This window comes from Rhea pennata, chromosome 5 (genome assembly GCF_028389875.1).
Source record: "Rhea pennata isolate bPtePen1 chromosome 5, bPtePen1.pri, whole genome shotgun sequence".
Classification (NCBI taxonomy): domain Eukaryota; kingdom Metazoa; phylum Chordata; class Aves; order Rheiformes; family Rheidae; genus Rhea; species Rhea pennata.
The window spans coordinates 23,052,194-23,075,949 of NC_084667.1; the positions used below are offsets into that span (position 1 = coordinate 23,052,194).

The following is a 23,756-nucleotide window of genomic DNA, read 5'->3' on the forward strand; positions in this document are numbered from 1 at the left end:
GATGCTTGTTCACATGGACAAATGTTAACTCATTACCTCATTCCCATTTGGCATCTTTGGCGGGAGGGGCACAGACAGTTCTTTGCTTCTTTCAGGTGAGCTATCATCCTCTTTATTTCTGTTTGGTAACTCAGATGTAGAAAATGTTTTTCTTAGGGAATCCACTTTATATCCTTGTATTGGCTTCCCCTCTTCTTCTGCAAGGAGACTCACACCAGATAGATAACATAATACACCATCCAGGAAAAAAGAAAAATATGAACCTTGTTAGATCTAATATTGACTTTTACATAGCTGTTTTTCCACTCTCCCTCTAAGCTTCCATAAACATCACATGATGCATAGACATCTATCTTGCAGTCTTTATCATAAAGCAGAATATGGAATTTGAACTTAAAGAGCATAGAGTATCACCTATGCCTTGATACTGAAGAATTCATTGTCTTAAAACCTTATGTAATATATGGAAAGCTTGATAAAATAATCCAAAGGCTGAAAATAACAACAAGCAAGACAATAAGAAAGGTTGCAGTTTTGTTTTTATTTAAATACTTTGTATAAAAATTACCTGATTGCTATGCAAAATGGCACATCCTGTGTTCATGCCTACATTTAGCACCACAAACACCAGCACGTATGAAGACACATACTTTTCTTTGCGATACCAGTATAAAACCCAGTGCTACTGAGCACCTGCAGTTGCTATATCTTAGATGTATATTGTTTGAATTAAAACCAGATCAGACCAAATGCTCCTCATTCCCTAAAACTAGTATATGCTCCACCACTTACATGTCTAGTTTTGAAAGTCCAACTGTGCTTATGCAAGATCTACATTCACAAAAATCACTTGATAGCTTGATCAAATTATCAACTTGATAGTTTTAATATTCTCTACCTCAATATATTGATATCATTGTGTTTAAACTGACAATCAGTCCAAATACATGCCATTGTGTGTGTGAATCTCAAAACCATCAGGGCAGATGCCCATGTTGTCTGGCAGGGAAGTGTGCCTTGGCAGTTCCTTTGTCACGGCTCTTATTAATCGCGGCTTTGAATCCGCCCAGCTGCAACCCCTGCAGAACCGTCATGCTTCTGCAGGCAGCACTGTCAGCACCTCGACCAGTCTTGGACCATGTAACAGATACACTGATGTGTATCTGTATAGGAATGGAGAAGAAAGCAAATTGCAGAGGTTGGCTTCCTACACCGCAGCTGACACTGAGCAAGGATTTACTTTCCTCTTCCCGCACTGTATCTAGCCCTTGTATCTTTATTTGGTAGAACATCCTCTCGTTTTAGCTGGATGTACTGGGATCACTAGGCACTGCAGCTTTCAGTATTTTAACAGCTGTAGTATGATCTTCACTTAGAGCATCATTTATTTGATTTGCCCCACTATACCTGCAACATTACTGTGTGGGGAAAGAAATTGTCAGTAAGTATTTATTTTTTGTCCAGACTAACAAACAGCAGCATGTCAGTGATATTTGGTTGCCAGAGGTTTAGTTCTTGAGATGAAAGATTAAATGCAGAAGTTTAAGCAGGGTTGGTTTCCTTAGGGTATTCCTCTGATCTTGAAAGACAGACTGGAAAAACATTTTGACAGTACATTGACAAAAGATTGGAATACCTTCTCTTATGTTTATTTTATTCATCAGTAATAGTTAATTGGGCCCTCAAAGAAAATATGAAAGTATTCCAAAACAAAAGTGGGGCTTTCAGTGATAGCTTGGGACATCTCTCAGACCTTTAACAATTCTCTTGACAATAAGAGCAAAGTTAGGACAACTGTTAGCTCTGCTGACTGTCCTATCAAATCCACAGGGCACACAGCAGCCAGCAGAATTAGGAAATGGCTAGCTGATCATCCAACCAAATCTCAACAGTGAAGACTGGATATAAGAGCTCATTAGAGATCAGGACAAGTATGTGGATGAAGTATGGATTTCTGACCTCATACTGAATAGTTTTTCCTTACAACATGGTAAGAAGATATATTAATCATGGTCAAAACAAAACTGCACAACTTTTCTGTTTTAAAAATTCCGTTATCAAATATGGAACAGCTACAGGACAATAAATTCAAATGGACTTCACACCACCTGTTCTTAATGAAAAATAAATGCTGAATTTAACAAGTTTCTTGCTTTTAATTTGAAAAATCTGCTTCACAACAATAAGAAACACTGCAGTACATTTTGAAGGCATAATTATATGTTATGGGCACTGAAGTTGTTCTTGTGGATAGTCTTAATGATGCCCTCAGGGTTAGTATATTCAGCAGCCCACTTTCCCAAGGAGTTATTAATCCCCATGGACAGCTCCATGCCCGAGTTATTATGATACTGAAAGGGCTGGCATTCTGGACACAACCTGAGGTCTATACTCATAAGAGTTAAGGTTCACAAAAAGTAAATTGCACCAATCAGAACAACCTAGAAAACTGATTTTAACTCTTAGACCAGATATAATTCCTAAATCCCAGGTCTTTTGATATGACATCTGGCTTCTCCCTGCTTTTTTAACAAGTACTTTCTTAAAACAATATTTGGAAACAGCACTACATATGGGCAATCACTTCTTCCTACACACTCTCTTTTTCAAGCTGTGGAAATGACGTATCACACCAGAAGCCCTCTTTGAAACTCTTGACAGGTAAAATAATCACCCACTATTTGAAGATATTCTTATTGTCCTCTCAACTTAACAGGAAGAATCAGACAAGCTGCTCACAAAGCTTCAATCTTTTATTATTATAGAGATAATAACAGGATGAACTTCCTGTTTTATCCTAAGAATGTAAAAGTTTCATATGAAAGACTGAGAAGCCACAAAAGGATATTGATGTCTTTCAGGATATATCTGCATTAGCAAGTTATGTAGCCAAATACGAGCAGATCTATAGAGTGTAATTATAGGTACCGAGGAACCAGTGTCCTCACTGTACACACTTCAGGGAGCTTTATGTATGTGAACTAGGAAGAAGGTTCTGGAAGACATACTTTTCTCAGCAAGGTCAACGAGGAGACAAAAAGCATCAACTGGAATGATCAGAATCATAATTCATACAGCTGGTATTCTCTGAATAAAAATGATATTTCTGCACAAACCCATGCCAATCTTGGATATTCCAGTGGACATTCCACTGAGATATAAATCAGACCACCTTGCTCCAAAATGCAGATTCTGAATACCCCAAATAAAAGAATATCATTTTTAGCATCAAAATATCTATGACTCAGAGTTGGATAGTTATAACTAGATGTACACACATAAGCCCACAAACTTATTTTAATAGAGTATATATACTTTTGGTCAGCTGAGTTATTGTCACAGATAAAAAGCTAGATAGATTAAATGAACCAATAAGAAATCAAGTGTATTTTCTGTATTTATATGCCATTCTCCCATCCCAGGCTATATCTAGAAGCACTGTCCCTGTTCCTAAGAGATCAGTCATAAATTGCTGTCAAACTTTTTTTGGTTAAGATCTTTGCAGAGTTGTTGGATTATATAATATCAAATATTATATTTGATGAAACAGTCACAAATACAATGTGATACTAGATGCATGACTGCAAGTGGAGAAAAATTCACAAAGAAAAGAGAAAAAAAATCTAAGCAACCAAAAGCAGTTTTGAAAATGCACACTGCAGGCACAATAAGAGATAAGTAATCACGTGCATAATGAGGCTATGTCGCACAAATTGGGGGATGAAACAAGGATTATATTGCTAGCCTCAAGCACAATTGTTCAGGGCCATGAGGTCCACTCTTCAGATGTCCAAAGTAACTACTGACAACTCTAGTTTCTCAACATGTGCATCTAAGTAACTGGCTCCCTTCAAGCAGTCAGAGCTATGAATTAAATCAAAATTATATTAAAAAAACTCACACAAATTGTTCTAAATCTGAAGAAGCTACATTTTGCAGAAAGATGCCATGCCTCTGACAACATTCTGAATTCCAACCTTTCTCGTCCTCGTCTCGGCTAGCAAGGACCACTCTGCCTTCCCCCAGCCTGATAACTGACTCATTATTCACAGTCACAGTTCTCAACTTGCCAAGACCCAAACGTACAACACTGGCCTAAAAACATCTGACAAAAGCCCTAATTAAAGGATACAAACACAACAAAAGTATCAGAGGAAGAAGGTTCCTCCATACTCACATATTCACTCTGCAGAAAGTTTTCAGTTTTACTTTCGAGACATTCCACTGTCTGTACCTTAACAATGACATAACAAGCTTAAGTCTCTAGAAAAGTAAATCTGAGCCTCTCAAGAGAAATATTCATCGTAACTGTGTGTCACTGAAAAGTATGTTGCAGACTTCAGAAACATATTTCTATCAGAAAGTATATCCCACTTGATACCTTCTTTCTGTCCATCTATCTATTCTCTATATTGCTTAAAATTCTTTTTGTCTTCCAATTTGGAATAGAATCTCTTGAAAACGTTCAGTGATCACGCACATATTTCAAAGAATAATGGAGTCATTTATCACACAGCCAGAGAAGAGAGCTATCAGGATTATCAGGAAAAACTTCCTGACAGTGAAATCTATCAGATGAAATACTAGCCCCAGAAGAATGATGAAAGTCCTCCGATTTGAAACACTGCAAAACAAGAGCAGACACAGCACTCAATAATATAGTGTGGAAAACCTGGCTTGGCAAAAAATGCTGGACTACACAATATAAACTACCAGGTTATTTCCCTCTATGAATTCATTCCAAAAATCTTAATAAAAATTGGGTGAGGGTGACAAACAGTCCCATTTAACTATAAAATATAACATAGCAAAGCTATTATCATAAGTTCTGATTTACTTCTTTGTCCTCAAATTGCTGGCCAGTGGAAGGCCTGTGAATCCATTAAATCCCTTCTAAGCCATGCTTTAATGGAACAATTGGGATTCAAATGATAGGATGACTTTGCACAGGACTTCTGAACAAAAAAATAATTTTACTCATAGTAACATGGTATCTGTCTTTTGCAGAGATCAAAAGTACAACTTTCATGTTCATTTACCATCTCCATTCTTCAAACACATCCTCAGCAAAAAGATGCTGTGAACCAAAGGTGTTAAGAGACATATTTTAAAACATGACTAAAGCTTGTCACTGAAATGTTTCCATAAAATATTATTTTGGACGTTCAAAACAGAAGATGACATAGGTAAGCACAGGAGAAGTACCTGTATTTACCTATTTGCAACTATGCAAACTGTTTTACTGTGCTGAGGTAGTTTACCCTAAATGCCAAGCCGTAAGAAAACAAAAATTCCCAAGCCTGAAAAAACAATTTGTTGGGAGGACAATTTTAAAGCTTCTTCTTCTTTTTTCTTTTCTTTTTTTTTTTTTTTAATAATTTAGTCAAACCTGCTCCCTCACATAGTTCTACACTAACTCCGTCAAAATGTAGAGCCTCCCTCTGTGTATTATACAGCTAAGAACAGCACTTAGTGTTTTATTTTAAATTTACTTAGCCTATAAAATCTGTTCTGATTTACATTCTTGAGCTACCTTCCTATTTTCATGTATTTAAATGTACAAATCACTGTAAATCGACACTGAGTTTGTCTGCCTCTCTGTGACAAACAAAAAGCCCAAGTACCCCCTACAGTAAATACCTGGAGGAATTCAATATTAGGGGCCTGTATATTTGTCAATAAATAAGAGTAATCCAGGTGCAATTCAGATGCCTAAATATAGTCATCTAGTGCTGCTTTATGTGTTCTAGGGGTATCCTACCTGCCCTTCTGCTGGCATGCAAGAAGGCTGTGGATTTTCCATAAATCTAATATAATATCTGCTAACCCTTACCATCTGAATTACCTATCCCCTAACTATCCAAATTCTAATCTTACTCAGCGAAAACCCTCACTAATTTCAGCGACAGGGATTTCACAGTGGCACTAGGAAAGCAAAACTCCTTTGTCAAAGCAACTCTATCTATAAAGCAGAGAAAATAACAACTTACTTGCCCAAGAGTGTGAATTAATACACATATCACATCTTGGAAGCACAAAATGTCAAACATGGTGGTCTTCCTTTTCTATACTTCACCTCCTTTTCAATTAACAATGACATTTATGCTGCTGCATCCCCTTTCCCTCACTGTAGTTTTTCTCTTGTGTAACTCATTAGTATCTGCAGAGTTTACACCAGAGCAGAGATTCAGCTATTACAACCTTCTCCCTGAATGTCTTTGATCTTGCCCTGATTAAAGGACAAATATTTAGCAAAAAGTATTGTTTATCTGTATTTTTTCATTCAACTTTTACTATATTCAGTAATATAGGCCTGATTCTTCCCTCACTAGTACCAATTTACTGCAAAAGGTTCACTAAGCCATATACTCAGCTAGGATAAATAAATATATGGACTGAGGCATGTCATTTCAGTTGGACTGTTATTGACTTAGGGCAAACTATTACTATTTTTTACTGCCATTTTTGTATACTTCCCTGCAATATGTTTAAAAACCATGAAGGAAAGGACTTTCCTCCTTCAGGGGAAAGAAGAAAGACTACTACTCTCAAGTGTATTTCAGTCACATAACTAACTCAGCTCTAGATTTTCAAGAGTATAACTGCTCTTTTACTGTATCAGTATCTCTTCTTTCTTCCTTAATGTAACCTATATGTTGTGGTTTTATGTGTTGTTTATCTATATCAATATATATGTCTGTGTTGTGCTTTACGTATTGTGTTAGAAAAAGTGGTAGTATTTTCTGTTTATACCATATTCAGCCCAGCTGATCATTTAAAAACATATACTATTCTGCCATGGTTCAATAGTGTTGTTGCCAGAAACCTACATTTGAATATTTTAATGCAGGCAGTTAAATAACAAAGCACATGTTCATTTGACCATTTCACCATCCTGCTGAAGACCAAAATCCTTCTTCCTCCAACAGACAGTAACTGAAAATAATCTTTAAAAAAATTCAAAGAGCCTATGACAGAAATCTTAGGTAGATCCACAGCGGATATTAACCGGAAAATTCCTATTAAGAGAGCTAAATCTATTAATATCTACCGGGGATGAGGTCCGAGTAGTGCCATTTCACAGTTTTAAATTGAGAGTTTATCAGGATATAGGAGGTACAAGTAAAGATTTTTTTGCAGTAGTTAATAAAGAAAGGTAGGCCTTCCTCTGATGGCTTCAGAAAATCTACCTTATCTTTTGCTGAATGCAAAAAATAGTACAGTTTAGAAATTATATTTGGGAGATAGTTTAGGAATAGCTTTAAGTTTGACAGCAACTAATAGGAAAATCCTAGCTTAGTGTACAGGAACTTCATACTTCTTTCTGAATCCTGGCTGCAGTGAGCCATACTTTGAACTTAGCTAAAAGAAACAGAATGTATTTGGGTTTATTACCAAAGGAAACAGCATTTGTTACAGTTGTTTTTCTGTTTCACTATCAAAGGAAGCACAGATGTGCTTGAATTTCTCCTTAGCATAAGGAAACTACATGAAACACATACATTGGGAACACTTTAAAAGAGCAGGTGATATACTAATAAATCAGTATGGAATTGGTTTGAAAACCTTTGTAGTTGCATTCAGGAACAATTCAGCACTAGCAGATACAGAGATGAGCACTGAAAGAAACAATGAAAATGTTTAAAGGACACAGATTGGCAAATATCTACTTTCTTCAAATTAGGTATTTCTGTGTGATTTCATCCTGAATGTAGAAAAGCACACAGGTTTAGAAAACCTTCCCAGTACTTTCTATAAAGAGTTCTGCGCAAACTTGAAGTCCCCTGAATTTTTTCTGATTTTCCTACAGAGCCACTAAACGGCTCTGATCTCTGACAATATTTTCTCTGTGTCAGTTCCAAATCTGAGAAGGAAGGATAACAGGTTTTTCTCACCTCCCTGCAAGGTCATGAAACAGCCAACTGCTGCATTTAGCGAACTTTGGTGTCTTTCAAGGAAAGGTGATGAGGTAGAACAAGGGTTCATTCTGTGTTACTGTTTTATATAGTACTATATAATTCATCCATAGCCAGTAAACCACAGTAGAAAGAAATTTTTAGTAGTGTTGTTGTTGATATTTTTATAGATTTCTCTTTTCTCTATTTTCTAGAAAAAGAAAATGCAACAGAATAAAAATAAATTTTTATCCATTTGAAACAATCTTTATAAACTGCTTAATAATATAGGCATCACAAAAAAGAACAAACAATTGCTGTCAGGGAAGCACCAGTTTTCAAGGACTGTCAGAGTTTCAGGGCATCAGAGTCCCTCTGTCCTTATCTGCTGCTGCCAGCGAGCTGCTGTGCAAACTTACACTAGTCATCTCCCCTCTTCATGCCTTAGTTTTTCTGTCTATAAAATGGAGCTGAAGGACTTTATATAGTAAATACCACTGAGATCTAAGGACAAAAAATATCCACAGAACAGATTCCCTGTCATTATTTCAAAAATAATATATTGTCTGCATCCTTGTGTTTATCTTCATTTAGGGGTTCTGTATAGTAATTGATTTTATACTATATTGAATGAAGGTTACATAGAGATGGCTACTGAATTTATGATCAATAGAAAATTGCATTTTTTTCTCCTAACCAATTCTTTCCAATGATCCAGCAAAATACATCAATAAAAAGCTCTGAATTGATGCTGTTTCCCTATTTCATGCCCTGTTTAAGTTCCCTGGGGATGACAGATTAATTTAATTAGTTTTATTGAACTGCCTAGTTGCTTTTATTGGCAAATCCACTCATATGAAGAAGGCTGCAAATTTCTCTTGGGGTTAGCACTGTCCTATTGGTCCATTTTTAAAATTAAAGGGAATTTACTGTCATTTCTTGTATAGTTTTCTGCTGTGCTTTCTGCTGTTAAGCTCGTATTTGTAAAGTGCCTTCACTGGCACTTATGTTGGAAGTTTAAAGTTGTTGTTTTTACTAAACGTGGTTAACGAAAAAAGGAAGCAGACAGCTACTGTCAAATGGACTGTGAACTAAATACATTGCCCAGCCTTCACTGGGGAATTAAATTAATTTGATCACAACAACACAGAGTCTGGCTCTTGCATGCCACCTGGAAGCAGGGAAGTGGTCAGTCACTTTCCAGCTTCCTTTGCTTGTCAGCCTGCTAGGTACAAAAGTATCAGATCAGCACTGAGCCTACAAAATACCTATCCACAGTTCAGTTTACTTAGAGATGGGTCTGACTATAGTCCCAAGACCCAAACTCAGTGGCAGGCAGTAAGAGGTATTTTAAGCAGAAAAAAGCTAAACAGCTGCAGGGACTGAAATTAATCCCGGCAGTTAAATGCCCAGCACCATGGAAAAACTCTGAACTTAAACTTGGATTTGGATAAGAATTTTGTTCCTGGAAGCATTTCTCTATTCAGCTGACTGACTTCAGGATCCCATATTTTTAGAAGCAGGAGAGGAGTAATTGCTTAGGCCATTTTTTTTATTTTTCACTGTTATTTCCTGTAGAAGATCAACGGAGATATTTTATGCTCCAGTGAATTTCCCAATCTTCCTCTGAATTTAGAAAAACAAGCAGATGCTGCCTGCTAATTCTGGATCTCACAGTTCTCTCACCACATTTCAAACACTCTTTCTACGATTTGAAAGAGCTCCTTGCCTGTGTGGCAATTTTTCTTTTTTCTTTTTTAAGGGGAGACTGGGTCTATTTCAAATGGATTTGGTACCCAAAGTAGCTCTAAGAAGTGTTTAGTACTAGAGGAGCCCACTCATTGATCACATCTATACAAATCTGTATCATCAATTTCTTTGTAAATTCAACTCTTATGAGGCTTTTTAGGACTCACAGAACTGAAGTGTCAACAGATAAATCCAACTGCACAGTCAAGATGTCACTTTGAAGATTTTTCTTTTGACTTAAGCAGCATAGTAGAGTTGTACAGCCTTAAAGTAAATGCCAACCATCTGTTTTATTATCAAATTGTTCAAAGCTAAAAGAACAAACCAACAAAACTAAATACATAACTTGACATAAGCATAAGGGGTACAGTGATTCTAAGGGCAACACGAATGTATTAAAATCAATGACTAATAAAATGATTCCTCTTGTGGAATGTCCTTGTTCCGGCTTTGCACAGAAGAGATGGCCATTTTTTTTCCAGAAACTGAAAGCTTCTGCAAAGCTTTACAGATAGCCTGAAAATTTCAGTCCTCCGGTCTTGTGCTGTAACTAGTAAATTATATTACAGTAGGTTTTCCAGCCCTTTCATCTATCTATGCATCTTGTCAGTGTTATCCTTTTCAACAAAAAACACACTTTCGAGGCTCTGCATAGGAAAACTAGGAGACTTACTAGAATTTCAATCTAAGCCTCAAGTGTCCATCCACTACAGGATCAATAAAAATTATTAAAATTCTTACCAATTATGTAAGGAGTGCTGCCATATTCTTTAAATATTATGCATTTAAAACATGCAAAGCATTTTCTGTTGGAATATAAATGCTTTAAATGCTGTCTCAGTTTTAAAATGACATTAAGTAAGTTTATTCATGTCCTATCACTAACATCTGATAGAAGTGAGGTAAAAGATTTCCTATGAGATCTACCCATTAATCAGTCTATCATTTTGTCACAGCAACAAGTACACTTTAAAACAAGTAGAATCAAAGTAATACCAAAGTCAGGAAGATCAAAGTATTATATCAAAGATACGGTTTTATGGTTCAACTAAGTTTTAGTGTATCTGTGTGGTATTTAAACCACACACATATCACTAAATAAATTATACAGATTTGAATTACCTTATTTTGTCTCCAAATCTTGTTCTACTAGAGCTAAAAAAAGTTCTCTTAACTAACACAAGGAAGAATAGGATCTCTATTCCAACTCAAAGGTCAAAGGTAATATTACACATTCAGATATACAAAGACAACATTATAAAAATGCAATTTTCTTTAATAGGGTATTAGCAATTCTTAAAAAGCCTATAAAGCCAGGGATGCCAAAATGCATTAAAACTCAGTTTTCCATATTTAAAAGAATGGGAATATTCTATTAGTAAAAGATCTTAATGTGCTCACAGGGGGATATTCCAGGCTGACATTCATAGTCTCAAACAGCTCTTTCTAGATATCCCAGAAGAGTCAAAGATGTTTGGTTTTTTATACTTGAAATACTTATTCTTTTCACTCTGTGTGAATTTAACAAATGCAGAAAAATTAAACATTAGTTCAGAACTCAGATTTCTATGACATACTTGCCAGAATAAAGAAGAAACTCCTGGTGCAGATACCCCAGCAATCCCTAGCAAGGGAGCTAATACAAAGTCATGCAGAAGTAAAAATCACCATTTATAAACATGATAGCCTGTGAAATCCAGGGGATCTAGTTAATTATATGTGTTTTTTCTGTTTCCACTGCTACGACAGCCAGAAATCTGTCAGATGGTGATGATATTCAAGGAATTATTTTAAAGATCTCATATATGTTTACAAACAAAACTGAACAGATTCGTTGGTTATCTGTGCACACAAATAGATCTCTCAATATTTAATTATGCACAAGTGCAAATTCTAACACTAATGCCCATTGTGCAAAGATGTAGTCTACGGATCATTATCAGGTCAAATTCAAAAAGGCAGCCTGAAAATGGTCAGATTTTACTTTTGCTTCTTAATATACTGATAGTAACCATGAATCTATCTCCACAGTAGATAGCTGAACTCATGACATGAAAGCGAAAAGTTCTGGAGACTACTAACAGACAGTCTTATTAAGATATCACAGGGTTTTTTTTCATTTTTTGTTGAAAGTCAAATGACTATTTTTCAAATGCAAAATACAGAAACTAAGACTGTGATATTTTTAAAAGTACTTTTGCACTGTTCTGATGCTAAAATGCCTTGTGCTTTAAGTGGAATTCTTGCAGGTCATTACTTTATAAAGCAAACCAGAGCCTTTGGCTATTTTTAAAGGAAAATTAAGATGGGAGAAAAACAACCTGAGTTTTGCATAGAAAAGTGCATTTCTAAGCATTTAATTCAGCTAAAATTCCACCTTTTTTTATACATACACTCTTGGCGGCAAATGCTGTAGTGACTTTCAAAGTGACTGAACTACATGCTGAGGCTTTTTGCAAGTTGCATCATGATGTGCAGCATGCTTTTAAGATAGGAGCTATCCCCAGTGTATCAATCATACATAAAGATGACTAGAACCTAATTTTCAATCCTCTTATCTCATCCCTCAGTGCCTCCTTTCTTTTCTATTTTTATTGAGAGTAGAGACAGAAGGCTGCCATAAGATTATTTCTATGGCAGCTTCCACTCCCCCACTGTTTTTCTGCTCAGTGCCTGTGACTGACACTTAGTTCTGCCTGAAGGACAAGGACAGGACTTCAGCGTAGCAATCAGTGGAGCATGCAACATCAGGTAATTGGGAAATACAGTACTTCTGGAATAAAATGAGGATATCATTCCTAGTGGAAAGCTGCAGTCAAGAGAATTATAACTGAGTAATATGCAACTCACATTCATTTTTACGGCATTTGACTTAACGTGGCCAGCAGAAATGAACCTGAGTTGCAGAATTTGGGTACTGATCTGAACTTCCTATAGTTCAGCAATGTTCACATCAGCATCAAGCCCCACCTCTAATGCTTTCATTTCATCTGCAAAGCATGAGACCTTTTCAGCCTAATCACCCTAATCTGATGTCCCTTCATCGAAGTTATCTGTATAGGCAGCTTGGTGCGTACCACAGCATAGCACAGCAGCCCAGTGTTAATAAACCAGCAAAAGCATTCAAACTGCACAACCCCAACCATAGGCCATCTTGTACTGCAATGATACACATTCACTACGCTCTTCCCCTTTCATGGAGGCTTCCTTAGAAAGATGATGCAAGATTTATTTAGGAAGAGCCAAACCTATCCTTCTAGATAGTCTATAGTGCTCCATCTTCCCAAGCAAAATGTGGATCACAAGGATTCAGAATTTGCTGTTAACCACCTCTAAAGCTACACTTTAGCAGTCTGTTCACCAAATCAAGGAAACTTGTTGTTAGAGATTCCACTGCTGATAGGAAAAGCAAAGACATGAGAAGGATTTGCCTAAGGTCACAGAGCAAGTAAATAGCAGAATGGCAGTAAATAACATTGCTTCTCTTTTTACTTTCCCTTCCTTCTGCAATTTCTAATGGTATGTTCTGAAGGTTACATACCTTTCAAAAGGTAAGTGAATGAATTTAGAAACTCTTCATATGACTGTTCATGGCTATTAATAAATTGGTCAAGGATGCTGTTGTTTAGTAGTTGTTCTTCCATGATCCACAACCTTGATAGTCAAACAGATATATCTGCTTTATCAGGCTTCTGCAATAAAAAAACAAAGAGCCATATATTTTTGCAGGCAGAAAACAAATTAACTGAAGAGTCCCTAACTCACAGAGATGAGCATCAGAATGTGCAGATTTTTCTTCCCTCCTTGTGAAGGCCTGATCTCTCTCATTGGAATTTTACTCAACAATTCCCCCCAAATTCAAGGGAACATAGTTATTTTAAGTGTAAAGGGAGAGACTGGCCTCATGCTTGACTAAAATTTATGTTCTCAAGTAGCATCTGGACCACAGAAGTGCTGAGCTCTCTCAACAGTGTTCCTCCCCCCTAATTTTAAGTTGTTCAGTTTTACAACCTGTCAATCCCTGCCTTCTTTGCCAAAACAGTGACACCACTCACCAACACGTTGGATTTTATGACTGGGACACATGTACGTTCAGAGTTTGGACTGAATCCATTATTTTGCAGGTGCACTGCTCACTCTACCACCAAAGCCACTAAACCTAAGTTTTGGAGGGGCACATTAAATCATGCTGATGTATGTGTACCGAGACAGGCCACAGGACAGAGGGTTTGATGGAATGAGGCAGTCACAGAGGAAAGCATGGATCCCATCCTACAAAGGGAAAGAATACAGAGAGCTGAAGGAACACTGGATGCTTTTCTTCACTTGAGAGCTCTTCAGTCAGTCAGCAACAGCTTTCCAGTTGATCTTAATTACTTCAGCAAACTATCAGGGAAGTAATGGCCCTGAAACAGCTGTCAGTGAAGTATGTCGAAGTTAACATTGCCCAATGCTTGTAAAAACTGTGTAAATGCTGTTGTTAACATTGTTAAATACTTAATAATATTTCTGATTTTTGATATATATATATATATGACCAGGCTACTGGTAGAAAGCCCAGGGCAGGAACATACATAATTGGCACATTATTAAAACACAGGTCTCATTAAAACTGAGGTATCTCTCATACAGTGGCAGATTAACTAAAAAATGTAAATGACCAGTTTGCACACATTAATCATGATAAAGGTGCAAGAATACATTATACAGTTAGTGGTTGCTTTTCATGTGGCCCCATGTTTCTTCCCTTGATTTATCACAGCATTAAAAAGCATCTTTTAGGAATAAAAGTTTAATTCTGTGGCAAAAATTTAGATCAACTACAGTAAGAAACATCTGTCAACCTTATTTAAGAATTTAAGTAAGATTGAACAAGAAATGTTCAGAGCCTATCAGGAAAAGAAAGCATGGTTTCTAATGTCAAACTCTAATTGTGTTGGACTGCCAGCTCATAAAGAAAGCTAATGTTCTGAAGATATAAAAACATATGCACACCCACACGATCGAATGTTTAAAAAGTTTTTAATGTTTTACTAAAAACAAGCCAGTATTAATCCCTCTGTGGAGTGACCAAGCAAAATATCATTTACTAGACACTCAGAGTGGTTTATGCAAATTGTAGTGGTTTCAGAGGGAAGCAATGCTCTTCTATTCCTCATTATTGCTCAGTTATCACAATCATTGTTTGAGATAAATTTCATTGTATGAATGACTGTGGTGATTTGTAAGCCCACTGTTAAAAAGAAAAATAAATATACATCCATTTAACCAAGAGTAATGGTAATAACAACCTCTTGTTTTTCTTTGGCACCTGGCATGTAGGATCTCCAAGTGTTCTATAAACACTACTGAAACAACACAGCAGTCTTGTGAGGAAGAGCAAACAAATATTATTCTCAATTATAGCTGATAAAACTGAATCACAGAGAGTTTAAATGACTTATTAACAAATCAGAGGAGGGTTGGCAATACAGCTTAGATTTCTTTATTCTAGAATGTTCTAGTAAGCTAGAAAATTGATAAGCAATTTGGGGGATTTACATCATTAAGCAAACACTACACCAGCTTTCTCAGTAAATGCTGTGTTTTACAGCCACCTGAACACACCTGAACATCCCTTTGAGATTAAGTGTCCAGATTAAGGTTTTAGCAAAATGCTACAGCTGAATTTTTACTCAGCTGCCCAGTCTACTTTCTACAGCATTTGGGAAACTTTACTTCAGGTTTTAACATCCTCTCTTAGTTAAGCTGTAGGGGAGAAATAGTACAACAAGACTTTGGAAAAACACCATATTTTGACTTCTTATAGTTAGCTAGGATGTGCAGTGCTGAATTCAGCTTGACAAAGTGTAACCAAACTACACTTGTAAAATCTTGAACATCAGCGTCATAAAAAAAAGCAGTACTGGATGTCCTTAGAATATAATCTAACATTTAATATCTGAAATCTCATGATGTACTTTAAAGAGGAAGTTATCCCTACAGGTTTACACTAATGTATTTCACTGAGCCTATGTATTTTCCTCTAGCATGCACTCAATATATAAGCATTGGGAAAAACTTCACCAAAACAGTGCTACTTAAAAAAAAAAAAAAAAAAAAAAAAAAAAAAAAAAAAAAAGTTGAGAAAATTCCCTGGATTTCCAAGCATGGGAAAAGATCACTTTCTGAAGACTAGCAGCTCTTTTGCAAAGGAATGGATCAAATTTTTATCCAAGTTAAAGCACTCCACCCTGAGTAGCTCCCCTAAGGTCAATGTAGTTGTTATAGGCTAACACTTGCATATGAGGTCTGCTATCAATTATGTCAAGGCATCCATCTTGGTTAAGGAAATAACATATAATCTAAAGACAACAGTTGCTCAGTTTCTGTTCTGAAACACACAAATAACACATTGCCAAACATGAGCTCACTTAGCTATTCATACTCTGACATATCCTAAATTAGAAAAGAGGGGAGAAAAATCCGATTGTTACTGGCATCTGCCTGCTCGTTTCTTCGCTGTTGCAACCAAAGAGGTGAAAGCCCAACACAGGTCTAATCTTCTCTTGCACTGCCATAAGGCTCTAATCTATGGCTGCAGAAATCAGGAGACCACGAACAGGAAGAACCAAACAGATCTTAATAAAAGGTGAGGTTTTATCAGAATAACACCCATTTACTCATACAATGGACAGGAGAGACAGAGAGCTGCAACTATCTGTCTCAACTATTTTCAGTTACTTTGAAGAACTGCAGGGTGCTATTTTGTCAGTCTAGATGAAAGCAAGCACAGAGAATGGTATTTGGAGAACATCCACTATTCCTGAAACTGAACATATGCTTAGACTGGATAGTACTAGAGATGTGTTCAGTAACTTATCTCGGCCTATCAAGGTTTTGGCATTTTTCATTTTCATTCCAACTTGATTTTTTGCTGTTTCCCACCTACTTGATTCCTGAGCCCGTTTTAAATGAACACCATACTGTGTTAGCTGCAGAGAAGGATTGTGACATGAACAACTGAAACCAGGCTGACCAGAAGACTCTCACCTTTCCTAGAGAGCTCCACAAAAGTAAAAGGCTACAGCAATCATCTAGTTCACCACATCAAGGCAACGACTTCTTTGAACTTTACAAAAAGGAAAAAAAAAAATAGGTTCTTTTAATTTACAATAATGGATTAGAATCACCCATAACCTATGAACTGGACAAAACCATACCTAAGAATGAAATGACTGTGTTCTTCTGCTAGGGAGTAACTACCACTGATACTTTTCCCAAGAGGTATCAAAGTAACTCAAAGGCTTCACAGAAAGTATGGCAGGGATATCTGATCCTTTCCCTGTGTTGACTCTGAATAGTTTTAGAGTCAAATATCAGTAAATGATGCATTCATGCAGCAAGTATACTTTCTTCTTTTTGCATGTAAATCCTGATCATCCATCCAAATTACTGTAATGAGGTTTCTTGAGGCAATCATTCATTAAGCTTGGCTGATCATCAGCAGATTGTGCAAAATCTATTTTATTTCCCAAAATGCAGTCATCTTCCCAGCAGTTTAAGCCAAACCAGAAATCCCTGCACTGAATCACAGAGGCAGGTCAACTGCATATTAGCATGATTTCAATTACACAGTTATTACTTCTATTAAACAATGAAAAATGTGGCGGAACATCAACTTCCTGTTTTACAATGCATTTTTGAGTCCTTTATTATGTTTCTTTTAAATAAAATACTTAAAATGAAAATAATGAAAATCAAGGTTTTGAATTTTTAAACTGAAAGAGCAGTAAGCTACCCATCTCTACAAACTCACTGAAATCTTACATGATAGTTTTATTCATTAAAAAAAACACCGAGATTTCTGGCATAAGTTAAAGTCAGGTTTCCATACTATGAACTTGTTCTATTAAAAGTCATTCTCAGTAAAAATAAGGTTATTCAGAAATATTTATATTGAGATGATTATGTTGGTGCATATAAAAGATCACTAAACAGAGCTGGTGTTCCCAAGATTTTGTAATCTATGTCTGTATAAATTATATTCAACACAACTACATGATTGTGACATCTCACGCTGTGCTACCACTGGACAATGCCTGATCCTTTTCTTTACACAGCTAGTACAGTGACTATACCTGTCACAATTACTTTCTTCAAAGGAATCTTTAATACCTTAGATCTAACTAACATCACATAAAAGCAACCCTACTCTTAAAACCCACAATATCCAACTAGCAACAAACATTTCTTCAACACGTCTGATCTATAAAGATTTTACACTTCGGTCTCAACCAGAAATACCTTGATTGGAGAGACTCTTTTGGCCTGGATAATTTAGCGGCATAAAAGAAAGTAAGCTATCACCAGTGATGAGGTCAAAATCTTCTTAAGCCTATCTAAGTGTTGGCTGCTCCAGAAAAGGACAGCACCACCCTCTTTCCTTCTCCATCCCCTGGCAATTAATTGCCCTTCTTGTGTCAGATAAAATAACAACCCATCTAAAACTGAAACTAAACAGAGTAAATAGGTATGTCTTGTTTTAAACACATGTGTTTTCTGATCTTCTGTACAGCCACAAAATCACTAGTGCCTGCACAAGGGGACAGTGAGAACATGCAGTGGTATCAAGAGAAAGATGTAAGACTGCCCCTTTTGGCAGCAGGTCGTGTCTATGCAATTGTGAAAATAGATCTTCATCAGAAACACCACTCACAAACGGCCAAGAAAGCCATGTTTCTTCCACACTAGCAACAGCAGCTGTTACCAGGGCACTAATACCTGTGTTACCACTACAGCTGCTACTGTGCAGCTCTTCAGCACCATGGAGAAAAGAAGTATACAAAGCTGGAACTTGGACTACGTGGAAGCCAGTCTTTCATAATTTTTTTTTGTTGAGTATGGGCTGTGATCGCGTATCTTAACAAACAGTTCAGGCTAGCACTTTGGAAGCTGATCAAGCAGAAGGAGTGAGCTGAGGGGTTCCCAACTGCCTTGAGCAAGGAGTAAATGCCTCTATGGGGCAACACAGAAAGTGCCACCTTCTAACAGGCAGGTAACTCTATTTCCTGCCAGCACTCTTGTCTTCCTGACATCTGCAAAGCTACAGCTGCAAAAGCAAAGCCCCCCTGCTATACAATCCTGCCCTACTTCTCTCCCTTATCTTTCCCCTTACCCACCACCTGCAACTCAACAGCAACTCCTAGAGCTAACCTTGCAGTAGAAAGCTCTGGTTATGAGCAGGTGTGGGTCAATTGAATGATGGGAACCACTGTTTTTTTTTTTTTTTTTTTTAAAGGATGAAAAAGATGTTTCAGTTACAAAGAACAAAAACTTTCAAGAGATGTTTCTTGCAGCATCTCTCAATTCAATGTGATCTGCAATAGCTAAAGGCCAAACTCTAATCCTGTTTAAATCAACTGGATGTTTGCCACTGCCTTCAGCAGGAGAAGGTCTTAAGGGCACACACTTAATGCATCAGCAATTTGCTTGAATAGGAGCTGCATCTGCTTACATAAGTGCATTACTGAGCCTCAAAGCTGACCTCTGTGATGGTCAAAAACATGCACCTTTCATACACAACTAGAATGGGCTTTTAAGGGATATATCTAAGGGCTTTAATTGCAAGCAAGCACATTGATCCTGTTTGATTTCAGTGCTATTATCTCAGTCCTGTGCATGATCAGACAGTTGTTTTTTATGAATTTCCAATTGCTTCAAGAACACTGCTCATTTTAAAGACCTCCAGAAGGGCCTACGACAAGAATAGCATTTTCTGTGGACCAAACACTGTTCTGAAACACAGTAGCCACTCTCTGCAGGAGTCCCCAGTGTCCATAATACAGCTGAATTTAATCAGCTCTTTTAGATGAGGCATCCAAATAAAACCCAGTCACTCACATGTTAAATACTGTATACTAATGTTTTGGGGTGAGACAGAAAATTGAAGACTCTAGGACATTGGACTCCCTGTGCCGTTTTATCACAGGTTTCAGCCTGTGGGTCTTGGCTATGTTTCCAGCAGAGCATTTGCATTCTGGCTGGCTAAACTTATGCAAACATATAAGATTTGGAATGAAGAAGATGTAAACTACGTATTATTTTTAGTAATTAACTGCAGAAGAAAATCAAGTGAAATAAAGCATTTGAACGACAGTGAGGAATCTGTTGGAAATAGACTACCTATGTCAATGTTATCAAAATAGAATTTGTAAAGAAGACGACTATTTATACATTTTTGCATGCGTTAGCTGCCAAATAAATTCAGGGTGCAAATTCTAGGTGTTATTGCTATAAACTGGATAGTTCCAAACATGATTTTTCTACCTTACAGATATATTATTCCAAAACTACTTGCTGCAGCTCCTCCAAAGCAGTTTGTCACTGACAGTTATAGAAGACCAGCTTGGACAGACTACTTCCTCATCCAGAACTGACATGCTGTTGCCAACAAACTTCAATTTCTCTGTCTTCTCATCTAAAGTAATTGGAAAAAGAATTTCTAAAGATAAGACATGTTAGCTGGCAGAAGAAGAATAAAATAAATCTAAAATATTAAATGAGACATAAGGGAGGAGAAATTTTTCTTTTAAATATTTCTGTGTCTTCTGCCAGTAGATCCTTTCATCACACACAGTAACAAGGACCAGATTATGTCAAGCACTTGGATAGGAAACTGTCAAATATCATCTAGGCACTACTAGAGATAGAAATAAACCTGATCTGAACACTCTTAAATTTGGAGGAAGTGAAGTTCTTTAGCTCTGAACCCTGCAATAGAGTCTACTTTTATCCTTGTTTCAGTAATAAAGTAACAGGTCCATATGAATGTTACAGGACACAGTGCCTTGGAGCTATTGTATTTCAGATGAGAAACATCACCACATCGTATCTATATTACAGTTTTTAAAGGTCTCCAGACAAGTTCCACAAACATTTGGTATGTTTGCTTTCCTTTACTAATCAAATTTCACTTCAAGATCTTCCTAATTATATTCTCACTGCAGTTTCAAATAGGAGATAAGATCTTTCTAAAATCCTATGCAGCAGATGTAATTCAAGGGTAGGTAAAGCAAGGCCAAGACACCAAAAGCAGGGAGCTATGAAGAGCGAGCTGTTTTCCAGCTTCTTCCATTTATTTGCTGTGCTTTGTTATGCAAGTAAATTATCCTCTGTACCCTACACTACTAGCTGTCCAAAGGGTATGTTCCAAGAGGACTGAAGAGTCTAATTATTTTTGTTGGAAAAGCTCTGTGAAATTGATGAAAAATGACACAGAAAGGTGCAAAGTATTATTATTCTTTTCAGGTTGGATCAGAGGGCCACTGAAATAGAAAAAAAAACATTTCTAATGATTTCAGTGGACTTTGAATTAGACTTTTAGTCAGCCCTTACTCATTGGGTTGCATACATTTGTCAATTCCTTTGCTCCTTTGCTTTAATGTCACAATCTACTTATCAGTGAGGATTTCTGAGGAAAGCATACAACAATCTGTACAGCATGGGTTTATTTTTCTTTACTAGATATTAGAATTACTTTTTTTTAAACTCACAAATTACTTCAGGTTTTATTTTTATATTACAGTGCCACTGAAAAAATCTAAAAAAGATTGGGAGCTTGCCAAGCTTAGCAATGAGTAGAATTAAAACAAAAAGAAGTGCAAGCTGCAAGCCATTTACAATCTAAGTAACAGACACCTACTTTCACTCTGCTCTGGCTCTACCTCAAAGAGTTAAAGCTTCTAAAGCTGGTAGTGGGTTCCTTGTTATGCCATCTGAAGACAAGGAAGGAAAGAAAAAAAAAACGGTCACAGCCAGTTAGCCACAGTAGATTGAGTTCTCAGGAGGACATCTGCAAATTAAGCAAACAGATTCCTCTCCATCAGGCTGCCTCTCTATGCCACAAACCCCCTGTGCAGTCAGAGAAGATTCCTCAAAGTGCTCACATTTGAATCCCAATTACATAGAAAGATTTCAGAGGACGCAAAAACCCTCTATCAGCCAGGTACGTCTAACTTATTGTTTTGCTCAAAGCAAACTTGATTGATAGTTAGCAAATGTTTTGAGAAATACTATATAAAAACTCACATTCTTAACCCTCTTTATGGAGGACTTCAAAGCTCTTTAGATATCTGGATAGGATTCTGACTGTGAAGAATTTGGGAGCTGCTTTTCAGGGATATGTTCTCTTCCTTTTGCAAAAGGAGACCCTGTAGAACAATCAAAGAAAAAGAAAAAAATATAATTTTGCAAAATAAATTTAATTCTGCAATGTGTTCATGCCAAGTTACTTGTAACTGCTCACTGCTGACAGAATTTGATAGACAGCAGTGAGCACTTAGCAATTAAGACTCCATGTTATCTTGGAATCCATTCACTTAAAGTATCTAATCAGAGTTGTTCAAATACCATATCTTTTTCTAACTGAAAGGTACTTTTGGTTTGCTACAGTTCGTAAGATCAAATCATACACTATATGGTAGCATTCTAGTAGCTGTGAAATTGTCATGAATATGATTTTTTTAAAATGTTCACAAAATAAACACTAATATGAAAAGTTAGATTAAATAACAATATTCCGTTATTCTGTTTTCCTGTTTAAAATGCTTTTACTGCCTAATCAAAGAATAGGCATAGCACATTGAAGACTAAACAATTACTATACAGGATCAAAGAGAAAACATTTTGGGAGTCACTCAGTGCCTAAACATAGGTACCTAAGGATAATTCATAAACCCTAGATAGACTAGAACCTAGGACACAGGTCCTATGGGAAATTTGCAGCTTTCCATAGCAGCTGCTTGAAGACAAGAAGGTATATGAAAGGACACTTGATGTTTAGGCACCTGAATCTACTCTTTATTGCTAAAATCCATTCATCCCATAATTTCTAGTGAACATTTATTAAAAATGGAAACATATGAGCTGACATACTGGTAAGCAAGTTTCTAAAATAACCTATCATAATTTTAAATATGTCTATCTGTTTCCATACTAATCACTATAAGACATTTGAAATCATATTAGCTAGTGCATTTAAAAAGCACGTTCTCTCTTCATTTGGTCCTCCTGTAAATAACTCTCCTATTAAAACTATCTAAATCTGAATTCCTTTTTGCTGTACAGACGACTGCTAACTAAAAAAAAAAGTGCTCACAGAATCATAAGTTTAGTTTTAAAAATATAGGGTAGAATGTGAGTTTCCTTCTTTCATTTAGCTTCTAGCTCAGATCTCTACAGTTCATTTCTCAAATACAGGGATTAGAAAATGTATTCTTGTTAAAATTAATGCTGAGATTCTCACTTATTTGTCTGATCCTTGAAGCTCCGTCTTTTAGGAAAACACCAAATATGATGAAGCAGTCAGGTCATCATAACTGGTAATTGTTTATATAACTCCACCCATCTCCATCTATCCATCTTTATTTCTTGTGGTGTCTTTTGCCTTCCATCTGGGTGCTGCACCACAACACAGGCACTTGTGTTTCCCTCTACCAACTTCTCCAAGTTTCCTTTCCCTTTCTTCCTGTTTACAGGGGCTGTTTTCATGTAACATTCCTGAATCGTCATCCTCTCTAATTCTAACACTTAGTACAAAGTCTATCGATCTGAGTAAAATTTGGATATAGTCATTTGAAGTGTATCTGATCACTCGGGGCTCATGCATGCGATTGAGCAACCAAAGCAAAGGAGCTACTAGAAGTACTTCCTTGCAAGTAGTTGCTGAGCTGCAAGCACTGCCTAAATATAAGCTCACTGAAGAAAATTCAAGCAGTTTTATGTCAAATTTGCAGTAGACTGAGAGTTACATCTGATATAACCATTACAACGAAATAATGGATAACTGTCATCAAAACAGATGAAGCTTCTATTACCATAAAGGCACAGAAAAATCTTTGTTACAAAGTAAGGTTTTTACCGCTTTAGCTCCCTGAAACTGCTCCGGGTGAGGTAAGAGTGAGTGCTGGCCCACAGGAATCAGTGGTGGTGGACGAGCAGAGGTGGAGGCCAGCGTAGCCTACAACGAGCCATGCTGAGGGCTAATGCATGGCAATTAGTTGGGGGCAACCTGGAAAGCCAAAGCAATCCAACCACACACCTAAGGAGTGACTCTTGTCGCAGAATCCAGGA

General features: G+C 36.8%; 1 protein-coding gene across 2 annotated transcripts in view; it reads right to left on the reverse strand.

The window, feature by feature from the left end:
- The window catches only part of IFTAP (intraflagellar transport associated protein), a 40,999-nt gene that overhangs the window by 16,492 nt on the left and 751 nt on the right, over window positions 1-23,756 (reverse strand). Inside the window, exons 2-5 of one of the 2 annotated variants that reach the window (XM_062576898.1) lie at window positions 21,714-21,835; window positions 16,677-16,755; window positions 13,186-13,336; window positions 37-197 (exon numbers count right to left, since the gene is read on the reverse strand). In XM_062576898.1, coding sequence (XP_062432882.1) covers window positions 37-197; window positions 13,186-13,288 — 264 coding nt within the window. In that variant the 5' untranslated portion in view covers window positions 13,289-13,336; window positions 16,677-16,755; window positions 21,714-21,835. The remainder of the gene's footprint in view (window positions 1-36; window positions 198-13,185; window positions 13,337-16,676; window positions 16,756-21,713; window positions 21,836-23,756) is intronic. The other variant, XM_062576897.1, reaches the window with a different exon arrangement.